Source organism: Ostrinia furnacalis, unplaced genomic scaffold, assembly GCF_004193835.3.
Source record: "Ostrinia furnacalis isolate ACB-3 unplaced genomic scaffold, ASM419383v2 OfSCF0213, whole genome shotgun sequence".
Classification (NCBI taxonomy): domain Eukaryota; kingdom Metazoa; phylum Arthropoda; class Insecta; order Lepidoptera; family Crambidae; genus Ostrinia; species Ostrinia furnacalis.
In genome coordinates this window covers 217,602-236,565 of record NW_021130452.1, presented here as the reverse complement: position 1 = coordinate 236,565, position 18,964 = coordinate 217,602, and the positions used below count along the sequence as shown (strand labels likewise).

Sequence of the window (18,964 nt, the reverse complement as noted above, 5' to 3'; positions counted from 1 at the left end):
ATTAATGTAAGACAACGTCAAACGACACGACAAGAAGAAGATGCAAGAAGGTGCACTATCAAAGATAACTGTAACTTGTAATCCATAACCTAACTCAATAAAGACGCTATCTTTCTGGAACAATGGTTATAGCACCGAGTAGATAAATATTACTTATATGAAAGCTTATCATGGAAATAACATTTCTTATCACGCTTTATCTCTCAGATATGATATTTTGTGTACGAAACGCGAAAACAGAGTTAGTGTACCCATATTTGCCACGTCGTAAGGACGCGATGGATTTCACGGGGAAAGTGGTGTTACTAACTGGTGCTAGTTCGGGTATCGGGGCCACCTCAGCCAAAGAATTGGCAGGATTCAACGCCACTTTAGCCCTAGTTGGTAGGAACGTTGAAAGATTAAATGCTGTCGCCAAATGCTGTCAAGAACGCAATGGCTTAGAACCATTGACAATCAACCTCGACTTGACAGAAGAAGGCAACTGTGAAGAAGCTATAAAAAGGACGATAAACAAATTTGGAAAACTGAACGTGCTGATCAACTGTGCAGGAAAACTCGTCCTCAATTCTCTGTTTGATGAAAACATACTATCGTTTGATGATCTTTACAAAATCAATCTGCGAGTGCCGTATCAGTTGATGCATCTGGCTTTGCCGCATTTGACCAAAACTAAAGGCAATGTTATCTTAGTAGCAGCCGGACAATCTGACGTTTGTCTACCTGGTTTCCTTGGTTATTCAATCTTCAACACTGCAGTGGAAAGACTGGTCAAAGCAGCTGCAGTGGATATGAGCACTGTTGGCGTTAAAGTTAATGCTATAAGCGTTTCACTGGTCAAAACGAATGCTCTTCAGAATTTGAATTTAAGTAATGAAGAATCAGAAATGGTGTACAGTGAGTTGGAAAAACAGCGATTGATCAAAGCGTTAGATCCTTATGATGTTGCAAAAATGATTATATTTGTTGCTAGTGGTGTGTTCCCGAGTATCAATGGATCTAACATTTATGTTAATAATAGTGCTACTTTTATGATGTGAACAAAAACTAGTATATGAGTGATTGTGTCTGAGATATCATTGTTTTTTTCACTATAGATTTTATTGATTTTCAAAATTTTCTATTGCAAGGGCTTATCAGCGTTATGCATAAAATAATCGATTGTTTACGTGAATCGTAAAATAACAAACAAAAACTACAGATTAGTTTTAACTTATAAGTGTTTGGGTTTTCTTCAATAATCTTCTTATCAGTTTTCAATTTTTTATTATGAAGAATTAAGTATGGCGAAGTTATCTAAATACATGTGCGTATCTTATCAATAACTGGCAAAAAATGTCGGCCAAATATTACTGTTACATAGCCATTGAAAAGTATCGTAAAGAAAATTTTAATCAAAATATACAAGGTTATAGCGATTGCTAATAGAAGTAACATAAACGATGTTCCTTCTTCATAATGTTTTTATCATAATTCTCATATTCTTATACTACAAATTGAAGTAATAATTCTCAGAATGTATCTGTTTAAAAAATGGAGTCTGAATATATTCGCTGAATAATTTGCTGAATGTAATTACAACATTATTTCATTTTACCCATTCTATAAATACGATTAGAATTACACTTTTCTTTAAAATTCATATGAAACGAGGTGACAATTTTCTGTTATTAAATTAAATACTTCATATTCCTAATACATTTTCGTGGAAAATTTAAAAGTGGAAATCTACGAGTAATTATTTCTCAAGTTTTACTTGATTCGTATGCCAATATTTTTGTTTGTGCTGTAATAAAGTAATTGGCAATTTAATAATAATAAAATTATGTCGATGTTCTATTTGACATTTTTATTTTTATAACGTAATCATGTATGTAGATCGTCATCAAAAATAGCTGAATTTGAATTCCCACTTCGTGAGACAGCCAATACTATGATTGGCGCATCGTGTACGTCAAATCGCTTCGAATGTGTCCACTCGTCACTGTCAGAATTACCATTTCATGTACCAACTGGACATCGTCTGTGGAACTGTCATTTGCATGAAAGCCGTGAGAAGTATTTTTGGAACAATCCCTCAAATGCACATACGAATTGCCTACTAATTAAGAGTTTTGGGTTTTATTATTAAAATCAATAACAAGACAGTGTTATCGATAAATATAGACTGTCAGGAAATTACTGTCACCATTTTATTCTATCGATTTAATAAAATTCAGACGCAAAATCTTTTATATGAAAGTAACTAATAATGTTTACATTTTCTTAAATAATAAATACCTGTTTTGTCTTCACCTTTTCGGACAATAACAGTTAAAATATAATTAAAGAAAACATGTATCAGTAAACTTCAAACAAAGCAATTTTGTAGCAAAAATCGTAGCTCTATTTTTAACGTTCAATATCATCTTTTCACGACTAAAAATAGCTCATCAACGTCCAATAGAATTCGCTCGCACCCTCGTTGTCGTAGCGTGTAGACGGAAGCGGAAATAGCCCGAATCGATAGCCGGACCGTAGCGCTGTCGTTACGATTGTCGTAGCGGCTAATTGCTGACGTGACACGCTGTGTTATTATATTCATGTGTTTGTTAATAAAGCCTGGTCCGTGAGCACGTAGAATTTTGTCCAACGACCCCAAGCTACCCATCTTTATCGCTCGCGCGTAATTATGTTGCTGTCGCGCTCGCACACTCACTGCGGGCGCCCGTCGCACAGTCGCGACAGCAATATAATTACGCGCGAGCGATAAGGATGGGTAGCTTGGGGTCATTGGACAAAATTCTACGTGCTCATGGACCAGGCTTTAGTAGGGATACAACGAATACTACTTTTACGAATACGAATATTAAATCTACTATTCGGCGAATACGAATATCTCTACATAGTCATGAAATACTCATAAATTAAACTCTTTTTTATCATGGTTAATGTTTTAGTAATTATTTACAAATGGCATTTTTTTGGCATTGTTGTATCACTTTAGTTTGTAACTAATCACAAAACAAAATAATACTTGTACAATCGACCTGCTATTGACTGTCAAATTCCAGAAGAGAACTTGCTTACTACTATGTTACATACTGACCGGGGGTTTCTCGTCGTATCGTTGTGGCTATAGTGTTCGGAGACACACACGTGTGTGACAAAATTAAAAAAAAGTAGGAATTCGTATTCGTAATTATTATTTTACCGAATACGAATATTCGGTAAATGTCTTCCATTCGGCGAATACGAATATTCGTATTCGTATTCGTTGCATCACTAGTTAATTGGCGTTACGTAGGGGCGTATTGAGGGGAGGGGTAAAGTAACAGGGGTATTTATAAGAATGTTAGAATTTTAACAAATAGAACAATTATTGTTGTTGATTGTGGTTTATAACTTTAAATATAGATGTTAAAACTGGAGTAAATAGTCTTTATTTAGAAGGACTGATTTTGGATTTATTCGTTATTTGTTAGTATTGAGATTGAGGTCAAACGAAAAATTCTGAGTGCCTAAGGTGTGAGATCTGCATGGAAGGGGTGACATTGACAATTGACATAATTATGACGTGACATAACATAAATCTGAAGAAGATCTGTGGGTCTAGACAAAGTGCAAATTATAATCGCAAACCAGTCGAAAAGTGGTCGAAAAGCCCCTTTTTTGTATGGAGTTTTGACGGATTCGATTTTCGATTCGATCAAAAAGTGCGTTTTGTCTAGGGAGGGGGGCTGAAGTCTCGCTGACGGACGTTTGACGTTACAAAAACACCCCCACCCCCCGTGCCGCTCCCATACGTCAGGTATTGACTGAGTTAGGAGCTAGACTAAGAGTAGGCGCACACCGTTGATTTTTCGTCGGCCGATAGTTTAGTCGGGCAGTTGATCAGTATGGGCATGTATGGGAGTGCGCACACTACGCCGATTCGATATGGCCGATTCTTCATACAATTTAAAATCGGGCACAACTATCGGCCAACTTCAAATCAACGGTGTGCGCCTACTCTTACAGTTCATATCTTGTTGGGCCAACAGATTGGCCCAACATATACCCAATGTCAGGCCTGGCTCACTCCGCGCGGTACATCCGATAATTACCTACAGCGAAGCGCCCCGCCGGCGGGTATTATATCAGTCGAGTGTCGTGCGCGCCCGCCAGGACGCTGGCGTGAGTTGTAGTATCTAATTCTACGATCGAAGTTTTATTTAAAAATGGACATAATTTTTTCACTAGACAGCAACCCTAACAGCGTAAGAAGAGTTCAGAGGTACGCGATAGAAAGAGACAAAACTTGTAGGTGAATAAAATTGTAGGTACGTAGTGCTGTGCGAGCTGAATTCCACTGTATCGCGTCGTAGCAAGACTCGCATTTATTTAAATCGTCTTGCGGAGTAATCCTTCTGTACCTGTAGGGGAGAGGGGGGCAGCTTTGAACAATTTTCATACTTTATTAAATATCTTCGAAATTTGAACGATTTCATTAATTTTTTCTTCCTAGATAGAGGTCATGGTTATCACACAACAAAATAATGATGTTCTTCTTAATTATAAATGAACGCTTATTAAGATATTTAGATTTTTGCACAGACCTGTAAACGTTCAAAACTGCCCCGTAGTCGGGGCAGCCTTGAACACGCCTGGGGCAGTTTTGAATTAGTATTTTTTTCAATGAATTAAAACTGAATATTTATAAATGTGTATTTTTAAAATAATTAATAAACAAAATTTTAAGTGATCAGTGTCATTTGGGATCAATTTAACATGTTTATTTTATTTTACATCACTCTGTACAAAGTAATACAAAACTTAGGGATATTATAAAAAAAAANGGCGCCAACTGGTGAGCGCTAAAACGATAGCCCTCATTAGAAGAACATATAGGAGGAGTTCGAAGTTAAGGTTCGTCTTCCCTCCATTGTAAAGCGGATGACAGGTGATAAGTTACCTAGATGTCCATCCTAGACTGCATCCCACTTAACATCAGGTGCGATTGTGGTCAAATACCTGCCTTGTTATGCATAAAAAAAAAACAAATGGTTTCTAGTCACCTGTAGTGATGTCCGCCTCAGGCTGACTCAGCGCATAGCGCAGCAGGAAGATGGCGATGCCTGTGTTCTGGATGCCGGTCTCGATGGAGATGGCGAGCGCGTCCTTATGCGGCCGCTTGAAGATCCGCGCGAGCGCGTAGCCGAACATATAGCCGAGCCACGGGATTCCCATGCCCGCTACTACTATCTGTTGAAGGAAGGAATATGTTACGGAATAAAAGAACACATATATTTTATGACTAGCGGCCGCCCGCGACTTCGTACGCGTGGATCCCGTTTTAGCCCTTAGGGGTGGAGTTTCGTAAATTCCTTTCTTAGCGGATGCCTACGTCATAACATCTACCTGCATGCCACATTTCAGCCCGATCCGTCCAGTGGTTTGGGCTATGCGTTGATAGATCACTATGTCAATCATTCACCTTTGAGTTATATGTATATATTTAGATTCGTTCCGAGACTAAAATCTCTGTGAAATTGTGAATTAACTCTACGTTTTGAGGCTGTTGTATAAGATGCATATCGGGAAATTAGTGTTGTAAATGCTAGTTTAGACTGCCCGCCACAATATAGTGTTATCGAGACATTTAATCGATTTTAGACCATATTTGTTGACAACGAGTTTATGTAATGTAAGATACGCCTCCTAGGCCGAATGGTTCTTTTGAAAAGTTCACGAGGCGTTGTGGCAATGACAAAAAGCCATAACGCGTTCTAAGCACTAGTTTTTGTAACGTATTATAACTTGCTGGCCGGTTCTCCAGACGGTTTTCCATCCAATTCTTTTTAATATTTGTACATAAAATTTTAAAGTGTTGCAATCATTGAGAATAAAAGATGGTGTTTTTTATAATAATTAATTGATGTAATATTTTTTTTAATGCAGACGTAGATAATCTACGTCTACGTACGAAGCAAAAACAACTAACCTGCCAAGTGAACAGCTGGAATATATACAGGTTCGTCACAATAGCGAACACTATGATGAATATCAGCAGCGTGCTTGAGAATCCCTTTAATATCTTGACCATAAACGCTGCTATTTTGGGCGTAAATCGCTGCATGGCCAGACCGATGCTCATAGGCACCAGGAGGCCTACCACGAACGTTATCACGTTGGTATATGGCACCCCAATGTTGGCATTCGCGAATACCACTTGCCCGAGAGAGAAGATCCAGAGTGGCATGAAACCTGGGGAAGAAAATAGGGATAGAAAATCTTTATCGCACATTTGAATAAATAAACATCTGATGAGTTGCACCACTTCGTTTAGGCGCGATTGGTCCAATTCGCAATTGGTCCAATCGAGAAAAAAATACATATTCGCGATTGGGCCAATTCAGAAAAAAATACATATTCGCGATTGGGCCAATTGGTCCAACATAAAAGGTTATCCAAAATGAAAAAAATAAAGAGGTTATTCAACTTTTACTAATTATGCAGAAAAAAGCGAATTGGTCCAATCGCGAATTGGACTAATCGCGCCTAAACGGCACCACTTGCATCACCTTATAATAACCGTAACAATAACCGGTGTTTTTTGTATGAAGTTTAAGAGATAATTTGACATTTGTCAAAGTTAAAGTAAGATGGTGCAACTCAGTCTAAATATTATTGGAAATTATACACTGCACCCCGTCCAGTGCCAAACATTACAGAACCAAATGTGTCTGAGTTTGTTGCGGTGTTATTCTCTACATTTGACAAAAGTTTGCTTCAAAGAACTAGGACAACAAGACTGCCCACCTATGGGCATGCCTGGGCCTTCCCCGTGGAAATTTAGAGAAGGTGATAAGAACCGACATAGCCCGAAGAATCGTCAAACTTAATGGTAGTGGGCGGGGCATATCCCACGGACCGAATGACGTAGTTTGGGCACACCTCCTACTGGGTAGACCGACGAAAAGAATGTAGTGGATATCAACGTCCATAACTAGCGACAGATTCAGGTTCCCGCCCATGATGAAAGTTCAGATGATAGTACTCTCTTGACGTACGCATAAACATTCCTAAGTGAAGCGTGACGTAGTTTCGGAAGACGCATTGCCTCAAGAACTCACCGAATGAGAATATAGTGGATATAGACGTCATAGCGAGCGACAGGTTCAGGTTCCCGCCCAGGATAAAGGTCCAGATGTTGGAGCCAAGCGCATCATAAAGATTCCTAAGTGAAGCGTGACGTAGTCTGGGATGACGTTGCCTCAAGCACTTACCGAAGGAAAATATAGTGGATATAGACGTCATAGCGAGCGACAGATTCAGGTTCCCAGGATGAAGGTTCAGATGTTAGAACGCTCGTCACGTACGCATGAACATTCCCAAGTGAAGCGTGACGTAGTTTGGGAACATATATTGTCCCAAGTCGCCGCAATGTCTGGGAAGACATTAACCCTAAGCACTACTCACCGAAGGAGAATATAGTGGATATAGACGTCATAGCGAGCGAACGGTTCAGGTTTCCACCCAATATAAAGATCCAGATTTTGGAAGCGCCGCCTCCGGGAGCTACGCCCATCACGAACATTCCTAAGTGAAGCGTGACGTAGTTTGGGAGACATATTGCCCCAAGTACTCACCAAAAGAGAATGATATGGACGTCATAGCGAGCGACAAGTTAAAGTTCCCAGTGAACGTCATTTGGCTAAAACGTAAGAACTAAAGAATGAAGACTCACCGAAGGAGAATATAGTAGATATCGACGTCATAGCAAGCGACAGGTTCAGGTTCCCGCCCAGGATGAAGGTCCAGATGTTGGAGGCACCACCGCCAGGAGCCACTCCCGTCATGAACATTCCCAAGTGAAGCGCCGCATTGTCCGGGAAGATCAGGAAGCCGAGACCGAACGTCATCTGGAAAAAAATGTTTTATTTATTTAGATATACCAACAAATGAACTTCGATTACACTTATTTATGTCATGTCATGTAAATCCTGTCGAATAAAGCTGTTCACATAATTCAATTTTAAACAACATTTGGCTTCAAAAACTAAATGGTAGAATTCTACGTTATATCATGATTTCTGATGAACATAAAGAAATCAATGACATCCCCCTTTTTCCTCGACTTTAAGAAAATATGGTGGAACTTTACCTTATCCGGACTTCTTAAGAAAAGTTAAATCTATAGAATCTTTTAACTTAAGTTAACTTCTATAAGTTCGAGTATACTTACCAAAGGCATAAATATGAACTGTCCGACCATCCCAATGACGGGTCCTATGGGCTTCTTCAGCACCTCTTTAACTGTGGGCCAGTGCATCGCGCAGCCGAAGTTTATGAAGATAAGGGACACCTGACAACAAATCATACGTCATTAAAGTACAGTTAAGTTCAGCTGCGTGGTTCCAGCAGAGTAGAATAAGAACATCTCCACTCTTTTTGTGGATGTTGTAAGAGGCTACTAAAGGACGAATATGCAAACATCAGACCTCCGAGTCCAGTAAGTAGGCTAAATCTAATCCTCCATTAGCCTCTGGTAAATTAGAGAGGGTTGTCCTTCAGTAGTGTCAGTAGTGACTAAATTACCAGACGATCACGATGAAAGTATAGTTAGTTAATACCACAAATAAATTTACGGTATTGTATATGAGCTGACAAAATGCGATTTTGCAATTTATTTGTGTAATCAATGGTAAAAGAAGACTCCTTTTAGGCCTGCCCAAACCGTCTTATCCATCGTGTGGAGTGTAGGCCAAATGATCTTTTAGCCTCTGGTAAACGGATTGTCGTTCTCACACAAGGAAACGGTCAAAGACTTCATTCTTGAGACACTGCTTTACAAATACTGCTGGATAATAAATAGAAACTTACAAAGAGGGCAATACTGGCAGTGAAGATGGTGTCAATGACGCGTTCTGGGCGCGTCACAATGACGGACACCGTCTCGTTGGCGGCGGAGGTATCGCCATTGCGTGCCACACGGATGCCTATGTTTGTCCTCCCTGGTATATTAAGAGGATACTTACAAAGAGGGCAATGCTGGCAGTGAAGATGGTGTCAATGACGCGTTCTGGGCGCGTCACAATGACGGACACCGTCTCGTTGGCGGCGGAGGTATCGCCATTGCGTGCCACACGGATGCCTATGTTTGTCCTCCCTGGTATATTAAGAGGATACTTACAAAGAGGGCAATGCTGGCAGTGAAGATGGTGTCAATGACGCGTTCTGGGCGCGTCACAATGACAGACACTGTCTCGTTGGCGGTGTGGAGATCTCGCCGTCACGTGCTGCACGGATGCCTGTTTGTCCTCCCTGGTGTAGTAAGAGGAAACTTACAAAGAGAGCAATGCTGGCAGTGAAGATGGTGTCAATGACGCGTTCTGGGCGCGTCACAATGACGGACACTGTCTCGTTGGCGGCGGAAATTTCGCCGTTGCGTGCCGCACGGATGCCTATGTTTGTCCTCCCTGGAATAGAACGAATTTTTCATTGTAAGGAATATATCGACAATATTTAATTGGTCAGAAACTGCGTGAAAATGGCAACATTCTAAAGTCCGGTCGCCGAGCACACAGAATTTTGTCCAATGACCCCGAGCTACCCATTCTTATCGTTCGCGCGTAATAATATTGCTGTCGCGCTCGCACACTCACTGCGGCCGCCCGTTGCATAGTCGCGAGAGCAATATAATTACGCGCGAGTGATAAGGATGGGTAGCTTGGGGTCATTGGTCGAAATTATATCTGCTCGGCGACCGGACCTTACATAGAAGTTACAGTGAAAGACTTCATAATTTTTTCGTACTTATTCGTAGCTTATTAAATTACTTTTCCGAGCATAAATAAAGTACGAGTATGTAACTTACTTTGCTATCAAAACATTTTAGTTAAGTACGCAGTGTTTTGTTTATCTGCTATTTACGACAAAACAAGTTCTGTGCAAGCATGAATCGTTAATCTTGTTTTTTTTTTGTCTTGTTATCTATACATTTAAACTAATATTATAAAGAGGTAAAGTAATTTGTATATTTGTTAAATTGTAATGGGTAATCTCGGGATCTACTGAACCGATTTTAAAAATTCTTTCACCAATAGAAAGCCACATTATTGCTGAGTGTCATAGGTATAAAAAACTGAAAAATTCCACGCCGTGGGTGAAGAGCTAGTGTCAAATAAAGTTGTTTTTATTATTAAAACATGTGCTTCACCTAAGAATTCCCCATATATCCGTATCTTCCCGTGCCATTCGCCGTTGTCTGCGTCCTCCTGCGTCAGTTTACTCGTCGAGTTTATCTCCGCGAACGATATGCCCGCGTTCTCTGTTGTCACTAGTATTTCGTCGTTTTCCAGCAGGCCGACACCTGGAAATTAATTGTATTTAAATTAATTATCATAGAAATACAAAATATTGAGCTAGGAACATTGATGAGGTACAAAAAACTAAAATAATGGCAGTTAATACTGTGCCAACAGGCTTTCGGTCAGCATTGAAAGGGCAAAGATTCTAATGCCCGTTTTCACCATCAAACCCTATTTTTAAGTGACCCCTTTGAAAACAAAATTCATGTTATTTGTTACCATAGGGGTAACTTAAAAATTTGGGATTGATGGTGAAAACGGGCATAAGATTATTATTTACCGAGACCAGGTAATACAGTAGGGACAGTGCACCTTATTTCACTATGGCATGTCAAGAAGCTGGTCTTCCACGCCCTAGTTTTTGGCATTGCGCATCCTTGTAAAGGGACACCGACTTAAGTTTAAATAATTTCATCAATCAAATATCATCAAGTCNTAAAGTTCAAAGGTGCCCCAACTATTTCGTTCAAAGCTGCCCCATGGGTATATTTCCAGAAAAAAACATAAATTTAATAACGGAACATACTTTTATATCGCAATTTCTTATCAAATCTTCATCGAAACTATTTAAACTTCCATATAGTAAACAAACCACTCACTATTTTATAAAACTACGTCCACAAAATCCTTAGAACCAAAATAAAAAAGTGCGAAATTGGCAGTCAAAAACAAAAAACCACTTTTGCCGGTTAACCTACAGTTAGATATTAAAAATGAGATGTGACGTCTATGCGCATCAGTGCTGGCAATATAAATTATGATTTATACCATTGTAGCCTAAACCAGTGATTTTTAAATTCATTTGTTCTAAGCTGCCCCTGTCCAAAGCTGCCCCCCTCTCCTACTATTACTTATTCTGTGCCAATGTATAGAGATGGCTTAAACATTTGTCATACGTGTGACTTTATGAGCCCACGCTGTGCTCTAAATAATTATTATGTATTTACCCACGAGTACTTACTAAATTGCTTTCACAAACATGTACAGAACACTGTAACATCTTAAGTGGTAGTAATTAAGTATGTTATGGATATATGTAGTTTCGGTTATGGATACGGTAACGAATATAGGAATAATATTATACCGGTTACGGTTACGGATATTTTTTTAGTTCGGATATACGAAAGTTTCGGTTACGGTTACGGATATCTGTGCTTTAGAATGCAATTTGCAATAGTTGTCCAAAACGGTTCATTCATGGCCGCACACTTTACATCGAATAAAAAGTACCTAATAAAAAAATAAAAATTAATACTAGATGGCATTATAAATGGCTTGTTGGTGTTAATAAATAAATAAATAAAGGTAAATCAAGCTGATAGGCCTTTACATTATAATGTTTTACAAAAAATAATTTAAACTGCCTACATCCGAAACTATACGAAACTTTTGAATCGGTTACGGTTTCGGATATTTTTTTATTTCGAATATCCGAAAGTTGCGGTTACGGATATCCATAACATCCCTGGTAGTAATAAGAGATATTTTACAATAAAATACTCTGATTTGCTGTTGTTGTACACTCAACAGAAGTAATAATCGCAACAGATTCCGCAAAGTGCTTCGTACAGTTAACCGCACATCACACTAACATACCTATTTAGTACAAACTCACTCTTATTACAAGTACTTCAGATGTCACAATGTTTGCGTTGATGTCTGTACAGAACTAACAACGTTAATAACTTTAACTAATCGAGTTTAGAATGAGAGACGCATCTGGATTAAATTTTACGCGGCAAGTTTGCTGAGTAACTGTTATATATCCCTTAGTTGGGGTACAGTGACTGTGGCTTGGAGACTTTTGGAGACCAGTAGGCCTAAGATGCGCGCCGCGATAAGCGGTTATCACGCCATTTTATCGATTTTGCCCATACATTTTGACGTCGATAAAAGTTATCACGGCGCGCATCTTAGGCCTACAGGTGGGGGTAAATAGAAATAACTTTATTGACACAGTAATAATATCCTGTATCTATTATACAGGACAAAAACCCAAAGAAAGGTAGATTAATATTACTCTAAATTTCCGTTTCATGTGTCTATTTAATTATGTTTGCTAGCTTCCTAAAGCCTGGTCCGTGAGCACGTAGAATTTTGTCCAATGACCCCTAGCTACCCATCCTTATCGTTCGCGCGTAATTATATTGCTGTCGCGACTGTGCGACTGGCACCCGCAGTGAGTGTGCGAGCGCGATAGCAACATAATTACGCGCGAGCGATAAGGATGGGTAGCTAGGGGTCATTGGACAAAATTCTACGTGCTCACGGACTAGACTATACAGTAGCNAACGAACGAACGATACACAATTATTATTATTTTAATAGGGGTATTATTTTATTATGTTTATGTTTATTCAACAAATGTTTGCACATTATTATTATTGTTATACCTATATTTAAACGGCCTTGTTGATATGCAGTTTAGGTTAGTGTCCGTGACTTTCATCCGGCATGGGGCCCACTGAAAACCAGCGTCGTGGCCTTCCCCACCGTGGGCCACGGCATATGCTGAGTGGAATCCCATTGCGATGGGCATCGCTGTTGCGACAGGATAGCACTGCTCACTGCTCAGTTCACTTTTTATTTCCTTGTAATATTTATATGCCATTTCTGTCTTTTTTTCTGTGTACATTCTCTGTCATGTATAAGTGATGTTCATCGTAATAAATTTTTCTTTCTTTCTTTCTTTCTTTCTTTAAACGCCACTTGTATATTTGGGAAAACGCACTTTACTTTATCTACACCAATGATATTTTTTTATATAATATCATTGATCTACACTAATATTATAAAGAGGAAAACTTTGTTTGTTTGGTTGTAATAGGCTCAAAAACTACTGGACCGTTTTTTAAAATTCTTTCACCATTTGAAAGCTACATTACTCACGAGTAACATAGGCTAAATCTCGATAAAATGTAGGTATAAAATGAAACGCCTCCAATTCCATCCTCTGCTGGCGCGCCAGCAGAGGATGGAGGCCCCTGGAGAACAGGGGCCCCAAGCACGTGCTTGTAGTGCTTATACGTTAATCCGCCACTGGGTACAGGACAGACCCAAAGAAAGGTAGGTTTTTGTAGAAGTAAATAATATTGCTGTAAAATTCCGTTTCATGTGTATTTAATTATGTTTGCTTGCTTAATGTTTGCATATTTTTTCCTACAAAGGGACCCCTTTAACAACATCTACAAGCAAAGTAGGAGTGACCCTAATTTACCAATCTGAACCCAGACATTAAGCGGTAGCGGCGAAATCTACCTTATGCCTTTGGTAAAGTTAGAGAATTGTGCTCCTGCAGTGAAAACTAAATGACTTGACGAAGTGAAAGCTAAAAAACGACGAAATTATGCTTAGGTGAAGAGTTGGTCCACTATTAGTCTAGCGGTCGACGGGGATCGAACTAGTGACCCTTAAACCAGCTGCATTTTGAAATTATACATTACTAGCTTTCCGCCCGCGGCTTCGCCCGCGTGGAATTTTGTCTGTCACAGAAAAACTTTATCGCGCGAGTCCCTGTTTCAAAAACCGGGATAAAAACTATCTTATGTCCTTTCCCGGGACTCGAACTATCTCTATGCCAAATTTCATCAAAATCGGTTCTGTGGTTTAGGCGTGAAAGAGAGACAGACAGACAGACAGAGTTACTTTCGCTCCTGCAGTGAAAAGTAAATGACTTGATGATTATCTAATATGCTTAGGTGAGGAGTTGGTTTGCTACAATAGTCTAACGGTCGACGGGGATCGAACTAGTGACCCTTGAATCGGCATTTATCTCAATTATCTCAATTTAGTAATTGGTAGGTATCGTTTTCCGGTGGTTTTCCGTTTTACGCAGCGTGGGACATCCACCTACAAGGTGGACCGACGACATCATAAAGGTAGCAGGAAGGCGCTGGATGCAGGCCGCTACCAACCGGGCAACATGGAAAGCATTGGGGGAGGCCTATGTTCAGCAGTGCCTAATGTGCCTATGTCCTATGGCTGAGATGATGATGATGATGAGGTCAGTAACTGGCTACTGAAATGGCTCTCCTGTAAAATCTATTTTTTTCTTTTACGCCAGTATACGTAGGAGCCATCGAGGTATCGTTATTGAATTTTGAATAAAACTAGGACTGGTCCTAACGTCATTAGCGATCGATGGTCACCCCACACTTTACGAGTGAATTTCAAAGGGATCCCCAATTACAGTAATAGAGATAGACAAATATCCCTCCCCCCTACCCCCCTAAAGACGTGACTGCCTATAATAAGACCAATTTTACACCGCCTTCAGGTTTCAGGTCGAATTCTTGCATTGTGAGGTATTCTGCGAACAATTTTGATTTTAATTACGTTAATCAATTTCGTACCAACTTTCATGTTGTGTATTGCTCAATTTCAGATTTATGTACGAAAATACTGAATCTATTCAGATAGTAATTTTAGATATTTATGCCACATGTATGGGCTAAGAATAGAATGTTCGCATACGAATAGCTTTGGGAGAAATTGTGAAGGAATATTATGTTATGAAAATGACTGAAAGAAAAACTGATTGGTTTTTGGACAAAGATTGTATTGACTGTTTACGTGAAAACAAAAGGCACTTTATTCAAGAAGTCATATGAAACTCGTCATCATTATGCTTTGGGTAAGATTAAAGCCTCACACGGAAACTAGTAATGAAATGCGAGTAGAAAATAGTAACAAATATATTATTCATAAAATGAATTTATAACATTCATCACATGATGCGATACCACAGAATAATAATAAGTACTACGTACAGAAGGTTTACTTCGCGAAGGTATTTAAAAAAATGTATGCTCAATGTCATTAACAATATTGTGCAATTTAGATTGCTTGACACCATTTTGTTGACAAACGTCTGTGATCGAGACTGCGCCGAAGCCATTGGGCTGACTTCGGTAAAATAATGTGTGACGTGAGGTGCCAAACTGCAAAAAATGGCGGAGGAAATACATGATTAAGCATGAATAAGCATAATATTATTTTTTCCATCATACACAAGAATACGCGTGCGTGAGTCAATGCTCGCTCGTATGTGAGGCCTTGTCGAATAGTAATCCTGTAGGGTGCCATCGTGCTTGTTTTGTTTTTGATGTAAACTCGCGGAGATGAACAGGCCTGGCGATACGCACAAAGCTCAGTTCTGATAATGAGATAATTCGCGTGAAATCTTTATTACCAAGCTATTTAGTAAATCATCTCGCTAATAGTCATAAATAGTTCTATAATCACAATCACTCAGTTCACAACTCATCCAATTTGCTCGTTTCGATCTCGCCTCGAAACCGTTTCAATATCGTCGCGTCCGCATCATAAACGTGTCGCGAGCTATCAAATACCAATTACTCCTGCACAGCTGACAGCGGCTGATCGATATACAACGTTATTACAATTGTAATACGCTCTTGTATAGCATAACATGCTTCCGCGATCAGACGCTTGTCTTTTGTTGGCAGCCGGCCAGCATTTTCCGCCAATATATCCTGAGCTGCCGCGCGTCATATGCTTGACGTTTAATAGAACATTGATTGGTCGGCCGGAGTGATTGGAGGGGTCAATTCAAAATGGTGGAAATTTGAATTCGGAGTACGTTTATTAGGCCAGTTGCTAATCGCCGTGCAATTTGTTTCCCGAACGTGATTCTGTATTCGTGTAAACTCGGCGTTAATGCGTGTAAACTTGTCGTTGACTAAATACTACACGGTTTTTTCTCGTCGGTTCTAAAATAATTCGGATAGTTATTTCGGTGAAGGGTCATTGATCTTGTCGGCTTATATCTCGATTTTCGAACCTTGATCTTTTTTCTGGTTCTTTTAAAATAGATCAGTAGAACTCATACATTATGTATAATATTTAACACGCGTTTCAATTATGACGTCTACATTATATTGTTAATAATTAATTGTGCGTCATCGTTTATAAATTCGGACGACGCGACGTATCTAATTTTAGTTTTTTTTTATTATTTTACGTCATTATCATACCAAATTGGTATAGCTAAGTAGGCATATATTATCTTCTTACGTAAACAAACGTCAAACCTCTTAAATGATTTACGTTAGGCATAAAAACGTTTCAATTATTCCGTTAAAATGATTCGTCATGCCAGTTTATAAATCTTTTTTATTTTTCATCCAGCAAATGAAATACGTATTTTATTCTATTAGAATTTACGACAGAGTTATGTTCTCTGACGATTGAAAGATAGTTCTAAAGTTGATTCATATAAGATTAGTCTACAAATTATGCTCAAAAACAAAAATAAAATAAAAAATCTATTGAGCAATCATTGGCGAATTTATCAAACACTTTCCAAAGATCAAAAACAAAGAGTTTCTTTATTAAAACTATAATATTTTAGAACAAAATGCGATGTTATTTACGAGCTTTTTTTAGAGATTTGTGCCAAAAATATAAAAGCTTTGAAGCGTGGAGAATGCCAGAGGCATGAGCGTAGATATTACTGAAATGTTTTGTGTGAGTTAGACTTTCGTGAATGAGGCAACGTGGTGGTCTGACCTTGGGAAGAACGGGTGTTCGGACGACCAGCATGTTAAGCTAAACATTGAGTACGGGACTATTCCCACCTCTCGTTCCCACCGCCGCAACTCCTGTGTAGCCAGGATCTACAGCTTGGCCACCAATAAAAACCCAACCAGTGAAGGTCAAGTTTATCCCGGGGGAAAGTTAAGCTGTCATTGGACCCGCAACGAAATTAATCAGAAAGTTAAGGTTCGACTTAAACCATTGCAAAGCGAATGACAGGTGACAATCAAAGGGATAATAACTTTTATGAAAAGATATCATCACAAACATGTCTAGTCAGATGTGTGCTATCGATGTTTTAATTGTTAAAGAGAAAAAAAAACCTAATGATATTTTTTTAATGTTTGTCCTATTGCCTTCGTCCAGCAGTAGACGTTTTTTAGTTAAGCATCCCAGAAACGGCATACGAGTAAAATTTTCATAATATGTAAGGCATCAATATTCAAATTAAGGTTAACGTGAACTGTCTAGGACCCTCTGTGTAGGTATCTCATATCCCTTTACACAGACGAAACCCTTTATTCGCAGAATGCCAGAAGTTTTATTTCCATCCCAATTTTCATCCCTAGCACTCAAAAGATAATATTAAATATCCAACTTGCTAAATTAAACCGAATATACCTCCGCACTAAACTGATACGGTACCAATTTCAGTTTCATATCAAGATCCTGCCTGACGTTAAGTACATTAACGTTCCGAGCGAGTAGTGGGGGTAAAAGTTTTAAATTTCCGCCCCTGCCCCCCGCCCACCCCTCCCCAGTCAGAAGCGACGCGACGCTCGCGGCGACCGGACGTGCTAGTGAGATAGGAAATTAAATTATTTCACGATAATATCGATATTGGTGTCGACTTTTAATAATGCTACTACAGATGCTATTCTTGGAGTTGATAGTAACGGTTCATATTGGTAGAATAGTGATTCAAAGGAGATGATAATGAAATTTCTTTATTCATTTTGATAAAAATAATCAAGTCTTTTCTAAAATTATATCCTATCTGTTCATATTATTATGTTATATAATATATTATCTGTTCATTTTAGCATTATTATTATAAAGAGCTGTGGTTTTCTGAATAAAGAAAAATAAAATGATATTGGTAAAATAAATGGGCTTTGTAGGAGATGTAAATGAAATTTCTTTGATAATTTTGACAAAAGTAACAAAAAATCTTTTCAATTTTTCAAGATATTAAGTTTTCACAGAAATAGAACACAATGCCGTCTGTTACATACAATGTACTTATTATTTTCTTAACAATAGACTTCAAATAAAAAGGAAGCCAACAACGTGAGACGCTTTACATTTTTTACGCTGTTGTAATATGAGGGTACATTTTTATTTATTTTTCTGACAATATTTTTGTTCTCATTCATCATGATTTTATTAAATACTAGCTGACCCGGCGAACTTTGTTCCGCCCTAATGGCAATAAATAAGCAGACTTTTTTTTAATTTCGAACGGGATAAAAAGTATCCTTTGTCCTTCTCCTGGCTCTAAACTACCTCCCTGACAATTTTCAGCTAAATCGGTTCAGCCGTTCTTGAGTTATAAGTGGTGTAACTAACACGACTTTCTTTTATATAATACTAGCTGACCCGGCGAACTTTGTTCTGCCTTAATGGCAATAAATAAGCAGACTTTTTTTTTAATTTCGAACGGGATAAAAAGTATCCTATGTCCTTCTCCTGGCTCTAAACTACCTCCCTGACAATTTTCAGCTAAATCGGTGCAGCCCTTCTTGAGTTATAAGCGAAGTAACTAACACCACTTTCTTTTATATATATAGATATAGAAGATTTTTTAAGCATGATTTTAGACGGAGTTATATTTTTTTATTGTTCGCTTAGAAACCCATTTAATACTTTTTATTTCTCAGACAATCTCAGCTTTTATTGTTGTTCAGTTTAACATTTTGGAACTAAAGCAAACGCTTTCTTTCTGTTTACGTTCTGAAATTTTGTCATAATACTAATATCACAAAGAAGAAAGATTTGTTAGCTTGTATTGAATAAGCTCCGAAACTCTTAACCAATTTGAAAAATTCTTTTACCATTAAAATCCTACATACATC

General features: G+C 38.6%; 2 protein-coding genes across 2 annotated transcripts; one reads left to right on the top strand and one right to left on the bottom strand.

Moving 5' to 3' along the window:
• The first annotated feature begins 216 nt into the window (after window positions 1-216).
• Window positions 217-1,798, top strand: LOC114356428 (uncharacterized oxidoreductase SERP2049-like). Its single transcript, XM_028309597.1, has one exon. The coding sequence runs from the start codon at window positions 279-281 to the stop codon at window positions 1,038-1,040; it is 762 nt and encodes a 253-aa protein (XP_028165398.1). The 5' UTR covers window positions 217-278; the 3' UTR covers window positions 1,041-1,798.
• Window positions 1,799-5,028: 3,230 nt separating this feature from the next.
• Window positions 5,029-10,699, bottom strand: LOC114356449 (P3 protein-like). Its single transcript, XM_028309639.1, has 7 exons — window positions 10,612-10,699; window positions 10,181-10,333; window positions 9,310-9,440; window positions 8,207-8,326; window positions 7,709-7,883; window positions 5,963-6,225; window positions 5,029-5,223 (listed from the first exon to the last, which is right to left on the bottom strand). The coding sequence occupies exons 1-7, from the start codon at window positions 10,697-10,699 to the stop codon at window positions 5,029-5,031; spliced, it is 1,125 nt and encodes a 374-aa protein (XP_028165440.1).
• Window positions 10,700-18,964: the final 8,265 nt, after the last annotated feature.

Coding starts and splice junctions, on each gene's coding strand:
- LOC114356428 (XM_028309597.1), top strand. CDS start 279: ATGGATTTCACGGGGAAAGTGGTGTTACTAACTGGTGCTAGTTCGGGT.
- LOC114356449 (XM_028309639.1), bottom strand. CDS start 10,699: ATGCCAAAAACTAGGGCGTGGAAGACCAGCTTCTTGACATGCCATAGT. Junction 6,226..7,708: donor ATCTACTATATTCTCCTTCG/GTGAGTCTTCAT, acceptor TTTCTTCCCCAG/GTTTCATGCCACTCTGGATC. Junction 5,224..5,962: donor TCCAGCTGTTCACTTGGCAG/GTTAGTTGTTTT, acceptor TTCCTTCAACAG/ATAGTAGTAGCGGGCATGGG.